Source organism: Salarias fasciatus, chromosome 3, assembly GCF_902148845.1.
Source record: "Salarias fasciatus chromosome 3, fSalaFa1.1, whole genome shotgun sequence".
Classification (NCBI taxonomy): domain Eukaryota; kingdom Metazoa; phylum Chordata; class Actinopteri; order Blenniiformes; family Blenniidae; genus Salarias; species Salarias fasciatus.
Genome location: NC_043747.1, coordinates 15,900,917 through 15,910,522, shown reverse-complemented (window position 1 = coordinate 15,910,522; position 9,606 = coordinate 15,900,917). Strand labels below are relative to the sequence as shown.

General features: G+C 46.8%; 1 protein-coding gene across 1 annotated transcript in view; it reads right to left on the bottom strand.

The window, feature by feature from the left end:
- Positions 1 to 6,395: 6,395 nt before the first annotated feature.
- The window catches only part of nlgn2a (neuroligin 2a), a 201,456-nt gene continuing 198,245 nt past the window's right edge, over positions 6,396 to 9,606 (bottom strand). The window contains exons 9-10 of the mRNA XM_030088438.1: positions 8,504 to 8,870; positions 6,396 to 7,224 (exon numbers count right to left, since the gene is read on the bottom strand). Of these exons, the coding sequence (XP_029944298.1) occupies positions 6,396 to 7,224; positions 8,504 to 8,870 (1,196 nt within the window). The remainder of the gene's footprint in view (positions 7,225 to 8,503; positions 8,871 to 9,606) is intronic.

The following is a 9,606-nucleotide window of genomic DNA, read 5'->3' as shown; positions in this document are numbered from 1 at the left end:
CTTTCAACTGCCGCGGCTGCAGCACACCGCTGCTCGAGGAAGATCGACATGAGCGCTGCTTCACTTGCCTCGGCTGGCAGCATCAGAGCCTGCCCGGCCCGCCTCGCTCTCCCGCTGGAAGAGACCGAGCGCCAGGCCGCCTTCATGGGCGGCGTTTCACCGGCTTTCAGCAGCCGCTCTGCCTCCACCGTCGTGTTTGTATCGGCCATCACGACTGGCCACGATGGCTTTGGGCGCTTCTCGGCACACAGCTACCTGCTGGTGAAGCGCTTTCTAACGGGTGGTTCCCCCGTGGGACCTCCACACCGTGCTGGAGGGCCTGGGGGGGCCTCCGTTCAAGCCTTTGGAACAGGTGGGTTTCCGCTTTCTGTCTTTTAAGGCTGCCCTCCTTTTGGCTTTGGCCTCTGCCAAAAGGGTTGAAGATCTGTGCGCTCTTTCAGTCCACTCCTCCTGCTTGTCCTGCAGCCAGGATGGTGGGCTGGTTCATCTTTGGCCTGTCACCCAAAGTCATCACTTTGGACTTTCGTTCCAGGGTGATCCCGGGGTTCGGGCCCACTCCACACGGGGTGTCTCCGCATCAGCGGCTCTGTGCAGAGGAGTCACTGTGGGTGACATCGGCCAGGCTGCCTCCTGGTTTTCTGTGTCCACTTTGTGCGCTCTATCTTGTGGATATGTGCGCGGATTCAGTGGTTTTGTCGATCTTAAACAGGGCCAGGGGTCCTGTCGTTTAAGTGGACGGTGTGTTGGCCTGGCCGGTTGCTGTTTTCCCTTGGGAATTCAGGCTGGGGTGCAGGTCCTTGTTGCACGCTGTGACTCTGGGGAGTCTTAACCGGCATGTGGTTGTTGACGTTATGTCATGGTTTTACTCTGACATGTGTAAGATCAGCACCTTGGTGCGAGGGCACTTGGCGTCAGTGTCTTGGGGCCTTGGTGGGCGGTGCCTGGCGTACAGCCTGCTTTGCTCCTTCTTCCACGCCAATCTTGTCAGCCTGTCCAGCTGGGGGTACATTTATCCCTACGGCCTCCGCCTTGGTATGTTACCAATAGCGAAGCCCGTAGGTGGGCTAAGCATCACACGAAGTAGAAATAATAATTACTGGACGTAACTACAGTTCTACGAGTGTGTGCGTGCCCACCTGCCTGCAAGCCCAGCTGGACTGCCTCTCTCCTGTGAGCTGAGTCGAAGAAGGGAGATTGAAGGAAGTGCCCAGCTTATATAGCCATGGAGCGGGGCGGGGCGTGTCCCAGCACCCGGGCACGATTGGAGCGGCAACTCCTTTAATCTGTCTCAGTGTCTGGCTGGCGCAAAAGGAGGTTACCAATAGTGAAGCCCGTAGGTGGGCATGCACACACTCGTAGAGCTGAAGTTACGTCTAGTAACTATTATTTTTTCCTGATCTGATCATTGTAAACACTTATGATCACTTTGGATTTGTTTGATGAATGTTTCATGATAATTTTGATGAGAAAACTTTAAAATGTCTTTGTATCCATTTTTAGACCATGTGAAAAGTTACTTCGAATCATCTTTTGCTGCATTTATAATCTCAGTGAGATTTAAACATGGTACTTGAAAAAGTCAGTTTTCACCAGATTAGTGACATGTAATCTTTTTTCTTCTTTTTTTTTGGTTCTGTTATTGAAAATGTGATCGTGTGTTTTTATTCTCTTAAGGATGTAAAACTGATTAGATCAGCTGAGTTGGGGGATCATCATTAGGTTTGAAGTGATTGTGACTTTTCATGCTCAGAATTTTAAAGCTGAATATGTGTTTGTGTTCAGCCTGATAAGAAATATCTTAGAAACATAGATTCAAGGCTCAAAACAAAAAATGTTGAGACTTGCATCTGCAACACAGGTTGAGACAATAAAATCATGATGTCGCATCTTTGATGAAAATATTTGGAAACACTTTACTTGAAGCATCCGGTATAACACATTATAGTTATAAACACTCATAAATGATCACAATGCTTTATAACCCACTATACTTAAACTTATACTATTACTTAAAATTCTACATGGTGACATTTTTCAAGGATGTACAGGATCATGTTAAACTGTCAGAATGAATAAAGAGACGAGACGAGCAGACTGGCTATGAATGTCTTTAATGTTTCCCAGATCAGAATCACAGCATACAGCGTATAATAACTTCTAAAGTAAACAGAAATATCATCACCTCATTTATTTATATAGTTTCACTTGACTTTTTTAATAATCATCTTTTTTTTAAACTCCATTATTTAACATATTTCTTCATGTCAAGTTTTCGCTTTGTGAATTCAACAGAGTGTAAAAACCAGACAACAGGTGCAAATTTGCAGTGGAAACCGAGCTGAAGGTTGACGAGTCGTGTGATGATGAGCTTTCTGAGTTCTGCTCCTGTTTGACTGAGTTGAGATCAGAATGAAGTGAGATGAAGCTGTTTGACCCTCCAGGCTGCAGTGAGTCACTTTGTAACGCAGCAGAGGCCAAGTGTGTGTCGGTCCAGTCTGATCCACAGGTGAACACACACGCTCAGAGTGTGACGGACTGAAAGAGCCTTCTGCTACATGACGTCACAGCCAGAAACACACCAGCACACTGCCACACAGCGCCACGGATGAAGGAGAAAGTCCCAGCACCTGTGTGATGGCGTCACTCTCTGAGGATAAGAGGCATCTTCTGGTATCAAAGCCCTCATGTCTGTCCCACTGCTAAATCAGGAGGCTACATGTAAACAACTGCTACATGTTCACAGAGCTCACATTTCGTCGGCCGCACTTGTGTTTTGTGTTGGTTTAGCAGGAATCACTGGAAGGCAAAATGTGGCTGATATCAGAGCTCTCAGCCTCTGAAGTGTTTGTAGGAGGGTCAGTGACAGATTTGGTTGGGAAGTTAAACCTTGAATAACTTTGTTTCAACAACTTGAATCAGACGGCAAGAGTCTTCCTGTAATTTTAATGTTTTTGATTTGATTTTATTATAGTGTCTTGCACATAAGTGCCCAGCCCTCATTGGCTTACAAGACACATTTCACAATGTAGTTAAATTTCAATGGTTTATCTTCAATCATTTCATGCAGATTTTAAAGGGAGTTCATTGGAGAAACATCAGTATTTGGTCTGACCACTGTCAAAGCTATTTAGAGCATGAAAATGGAAGAAATGATGCAGATCAGTGAAATCAAACTGGAACTAATCCAAATATCATATCTTAGAAAGATCAATAAAACTCCAGAATCTCTGGCCCTTTGCTGGGTGATGGTGTGAGTGGAGAGGACTTCTGCTACAATATCAAGATGCTACAGGATGCCCACGCCATCGTGAGAAACATGAAAACAACCTCAGATGACAGCTAATCATGGCAAACGGGTCATTACTTTGACACCTCAAGCTGGTGAAGGTATTTTTTTTTCTTGTTGCAAACTGCACCTGTTGTCTTTTTCCCCATCACAAAATAAGCATATCATTCATTCACTCAAAAAGAAAAACCAAAAAGAAACAAAGAAAAAACTAACAGGAAACTTAATATTTACAAATATTTTGTCTGTTTGATTCTTACACTTAAAAATGTACAGTTTTGCTCCTCATCCAGATGTTGTGTTTGTCTTCATCTCTGCCTCCTGGTTTGGTTCATGTTCTTCTTCTCATGTCCAGAGTCCTCATGGTGGGCTGACTGTGCTCAATCTGTCACAATGGCTCCCTCCAGTGTTAGCTTATAAAATAGACAAGGAGAAAGAGCCAGGCCGGGCCAAACACCTTGTTTCTGTTCTCGCCTCCCGTGATTGCTGTCACTGCCTCCTCATCCACAGGAGTGAGTACAAAAGGGTCCATATGGACGGATCAGTTCCCTCCTATGCAGACAGATTCGGAAGGTATCCTCCCAGCAAACACACACTTTCACACAATGTGGGCAGAATCTCTAAATAGCCTTTGAATGTCCTTCAGGAGGACTAGGATCAGTTTTATCCTGATCTTTCAGCTTCCTGATTCTACATTTAAGGCTGTGAGTCCCTTATGGTCTCCAGTTTTCCACAGCGGGTGTCTTTTCTCGTCCATCATCTGTCTCACAGCAGCAATCCTCCACATCTGTTGATTTACATTGTGCACATTTCCTTTTCAGTGGGCTTATAAAATGTTTGATGGGGGAGCATATATATATATATATATATATATATATATATATATATATATATATATATATATATATATATATGTATGTACTCCTCCAGTCCTTTTGTGTAGGCAGTAATAAAATAGAAAACAAACAGGCTAAAGCTAGAGCACAAGCAAAGACAGCACCGGTGACTAACTTCTCTCCCCATGTAAGCTACCATGTGTTCCTGTGGGCTCAAACAGCAGCGCTTCAGTTCAGTTCACACACCAGAGCATCGCCCATGAACCGTATTTGACATCTTTATTGGAAAATCAGTGTCGGGGGGCAGAGCTGGGCTGCCGGTCCATCAGAAAAGAGCCCATATACGATGGAGCAGATAGATCTGCTGAGCTGCTTTTACCCTGTTGAGGTGACTGAAACCCATCCTCCACCACATGTTTTGTTCATCTCTGACTCTGTCCGGCTCTGTGTCGCAGGCTGTGAAGGCCCACCGGTTGTCCTCAGTGTGCTTAGAGTTTAATTTACAACTGACGAGCTCACGAAGTGCGTCACTGGCTCAGTGAACTGACCTGTGAGTGTGAGGATACGAGTGGAGGTGAACCGAGGTCAGTCAGAAATCGCGTGGAGCGGCGCTGACACAATGAGGTTTGGGTTTGTTTTGTTTTTTTTAATGTGATTGCAGCTGCGGTTGTTGCTCATGATTACCACAATGTGGGCGTCAGTCTGGAATGTCAAAGAGGTGTGTGAATCAAGAAGTGAGGGAGTGATGATATGAAGACCGGGAGGTAAAAAGCTTGTGTTCAAGTCTTTCACCATTTGAGTTAATCTGCGTGTCTGCCTCTCTGCCTGTTCATTATCCAATCCAGGCCCACGTGAAGCAGTGATGTTGTATTCTCACTGTTAATAAAATGTTGCTGTTCTGGAAATACAGGGGCAAACATAGAAAAAAAAGTAACCTATTTTGGTGAATCACAAAAAAAGTTCAATGCAAGGAAACTAAACAACTGATTTTATGTTCTTTCTTCTCTATGTGGACATAAAAGAAAAAGCTGCTCTTGGTTGTCTTTTCTTTGTCACCTGGTTGGAAAAATTACCTGTAAATGACGGCATGAGGGGGAGAGTGAAGTGAATGAACTATAATGAACTTTTAACTTCCTCAGACATGTGTGATGACTTTAACCGGTCAGTATTTTGAGGTGTGGATGATTTGTCAATTGACTTTTGAAAGTCCCAAGATACAAAACAAATGGACCGATATGATTTGATTAGATTTGGGAAACGTGCATTGGCAGATACAGTGTCCTCCCCCCAGCCCTGCTAGCTTCTTTAAAAATAATTCATGCATAGATCCCCACTGAGAAAACCCATTTATATACTTTCTTCTTTGTACACATTTATATATAACTATATAATATCATTTCTCTATATCTATATTTTCAGCAAAAATTCTTTCCACAAATAAACAGCAATCAAACAAATGTGCGACATAAAGAAATGTGATGAAAGAAAAGAAAAAAAAAACACAATCGACGGCCAGTTTGGCACTTTGTCATGAGTATGCACAGCCTCTGTTAGTTGACAGTATGTAGGATTGCTCTGGAATTTCCTTTTGTTTTCTTTCCTCCCTCGGTGAGAAAGCAAACACAGTAATACATACTTGGCACCAAGAATGCTGGTAGGATGAAATTGTCAGATAGATATCAGTGTTTTCGTCACTAAATGTTAACTGTATGCACTCGATGGCCCCTCCAGCAGCTCAGGAGAGTGGGGCTGCTTTGAGGGGAGGAACTATTTGAACAAGGGAGAAAATCACATATCGAACATGGGGGACCAAAGCAGTAATAAGACACAGATGTAGAAAAGAGAAAGATATGTGCACTAACACACCAGGGGCAGGAGAAAGAGTTAACACCAAAGTAAAAAAAAAAAAAAAAAAAACAGCGAGAGAGAGAGAGAGAGAGAGAAAACAGCGAGGGGCAAAATGTTTCGTTCCTCTTACACTTGTTGGGGGCTTTCAGTCTGCAAAACAGACAGTTTGAAGCCAGTATCTTTGAAAGATCTAAGTGACCCCCAGAACTGATCATCTGCTGCCGTGCAGTTCAGTTGTACCTCCGTACGCCACCAGTGGAGGGAGCTGCAAAGTTTTACGGCACATGACAGACCAGTACTTCTTTTGTTTTGAGAAATAAGTAAGAGAGCAGAGCAGAGGCTCAGATCCAGAGGTCTCTCTTCTCAATCAGGGGGAGAGCCAGTATTTCTGGTCCTGAGGTGGCGCCGCGTTGGGGCAGTCCCTACTATACCCTGGTGGTGGAGTGGGGGTGGGGCAGGGTGTTGTTGTGGCCAGTCGAGGGGAACGTGTTGAAGGCATGAAGAGGCTGCATGCTGGTGATGGTGCTGGGGATCATGGTGATGGTGTTCGGCGTCATCAGCGGCACGTCGTCGGGGGCGCGGCGCAGTGCCAGCGTGTAGTCGGGCGGACAGGCGGGCCGCAGGATGTCGTGGGGCCGGAGGGGCTCCATGTCGTGGTGAGCGTCGTGCTCCGAGTGTTTCATCTGCAGCGACATGATCTCCTCCTCCTGGCTGTGGGCCAGGTCGTTGGCTGGGCCGCCCCGCTGGGGGGACAGCCGGTGCCGCCGCATCTCGTGCCGTTTGTCACGCTTGTAGTAAAGGGCGGCAAAAGCGAGGATGTTGAGGAAGAGGAGCGACGCCCCAACCGCAACTGTCACGCTCAACTCAGTGGAGTAGTCACGGGTGTTTTCAGGAAAGAGGTCCTGGTGTGGGCGCTCTGAACCCTCCGGTTCCGGATCAGAGGGGAAGGTGGGGTAGGGTTGACGGGTGGTGCGAGCACCCGGGTTTCTGGTCCAGGGTTTGATGGTGCCCGTGCCTGTTGGTGTACGCGTGGTCGTCGGGAACAACTCCTCATTTAAACTATGGAGATGAGGGACTAATTCCAGCCAGAAGGCCACCTTGTTGGCCCTGTAGTTGTCTCTGACACGAGGTTTCAAGCCGATGTGAAGGTATTGCTTGTCCTTGGAGTTGAACTTGGTCCAAATGACCTCTTCAAAGCGGTTGGGCTTTGTGTGGATGAACTTGGTGTCTTGAGGGACTGGCAGGTTGGGGTCCCTGGTGGAGCAAAGAGGGAACATCTCAGTAACAGGTTTCACTTCATCAAAACAATGACTACAGGATATAAATTTGCATTAATCATACCAGCAATAAACCTTTTAACAGCCATATATTAAATTGACACCTGAAATTCAAATGTATTTTGGTTCTCAACAGAACAGCCATCGGGACAGCATTTCCGCTTCCTCCATAATGCCATTTAGGTGGTCTTAATGTTATGGTAGTTTGATTTACAAATGGAATTGCGAAAGCAGGTGCGAATCCAGCAGGGCTGCCCTTTGTCACCGGTTCTGTTCGTAATCTTTATGGGCAAAATTTCTAGGTGCAGCCAGGGGCCGGAGGGGGTCCGGTTCGGGAACCACAGGATTTCATCTCTGCTTTTTGCAGATGATGTTGTCCTGTTGGCTTCATCGAACCCGGACCTACAGCATGCACTGGGACGGTTCACAGCCGAGTGTGAGTGAAGCGACAGGGATGAGGATCAGCACCTCCAAATCCGAGGCCATGGTCCTCGACCGGAGGAAGGTGGCTTGCCCCCTCCAGGTCGGTGGAGAGACTCTGGTTCATGTGGAGGAGTTTGAGTATCTCGGGGTCTTGTTCACGAGTGGGGGATGGATGGAGCGTGAGACTAACAAGCGGATCGGTGCAGCAGCTGTTAGTAATGTGGTCATTGTATCGGTCCGTTGAGGTGAAGAAGGAGCTGAGCCGAAAGGCGAAGCTCTCAATTTACTGGTCAATCTAAGTTCCCCCCCTCATCTATGGTCATGAACTTTGGGTCATGACCGAAAGGACAAGATCCCGGATACAAGCGGCCGGAATGAGCTTCCTCCGTAGGGTGGCTGGGCGCTCCCTTAGAGATAGTGTGAGGAGCTCAGTCTCCAGGGAGGAGCTCGGAGTTGAGCCGCTACTCCTCCACATCGAGAGGAACCAGCTGAGGTGGCTCGGGCATCTGTTCAGGATGCCTCCTGGGCGCCTCCCTATGGAGGTGTTGCGGGCATGTCCCACTGGGAGGAGACCCCGGGGAAGACCCAGGACACGCTGGAGAGACTATGTCTCGCGTCTGGCCTGGGAACGCATTGGGATCCTCCCGGAGGAGCTGGAGGAAGTGTCTGGGGACAGGGAAGTCTAGGCATCCCTGCTGAGACTGCTGTCCCCGCAACCCGGTCTCGGATAAGTGGTAGAAAATGGATGAATGGATGGATGGAGGTGCTAATCATGCAATCTCAATTGCTGAGCTCAGAATGAATGAATGGAGAATGTTGAAGATCAGACTTACCCAGTCTTGGCAAAGTTGGTCCAGTAGGTCATGACTACAGCGCTCAGCATCACGTCATTTTTGGAGAAGTTGCACGGGAACAGGTCTGTGGCACCGATCATGGGCACTCCAAACACATAGGGGATCTCGTCTCCATGGGCGGCGTCGGCCCATTCGGGTCTCGTCTCAGTCTGGCAGTGGTGGTAGAACGTGTAAAAATAAACCGGCGACTGAAACTCAGCATGGAGTTTGGCGGTCGCCACTGCTGGAGCCACCCACTGGTGGTCTGTGAACAGAGCTAAGAGAGTCTTCCTTCGCATGTCGCCATTGTCTCTGTCTGCCCAGTCCGTGTACATAAACTTAATGGTCTCCCTCAGGATGTCTTTACCTGCAGGCGGAAAGGGAAAAGGAAGAAGAAGAGACAAAGGAGAAAACTGAAAAGCTGAGAGTAAAGTTTAAATAAATCTTGAGGGAAGGAAGTGTTCAAGATAAGCAAAAACAGGAGGTAAGATGCAATCGTAGTGAACAAGATGAAGCTGAAACTGTGATAGAGAAAAGATGGAGCGACACAAAAAGCCACCATTGTAATGCTCCTCTCAGAAAGTGGAATGAGTGACAGGCACTTGAGGGGAAGCATGGCAACATTTTCCAAACGTGTCTGTATTTTGACTGCAGCCCGCTGCGAGGGGGTTGCAGGCTGATCCTGGAGGAACAACAGCTCTGTGATTAGGAGCCGGCCGCCTGGGGGATGATGAGCGGCGGCATTAGTGCCCACAGAGCCTCAAAGGCCACAGCACAGACCCACCGTGGAGCAAGATAATCTCCACAATAGGCAAGCTCCTCAGTATGCTCGTCTTGGTTGATGCACTTCACATTTTATATCCTCTCTGTCTTCTCTCATGTAATGTTTTAGAGATTTGCATTTCCACACACAGATTTAACGAAACAACACTTTTCTACTTTAATATTGTCAAACATTTACTGTTTCTGAGGTTTGTCTGGAAAAGGTTCGATTGCTTGCTGAACTGAAAGTTTCCAGAAAAAAAACTAAACAAAAAACAGGACTGGATTTTATATGAAACACCACAAATTTGTTATGAAACTTAAAAGAAAAAAAAGTATAG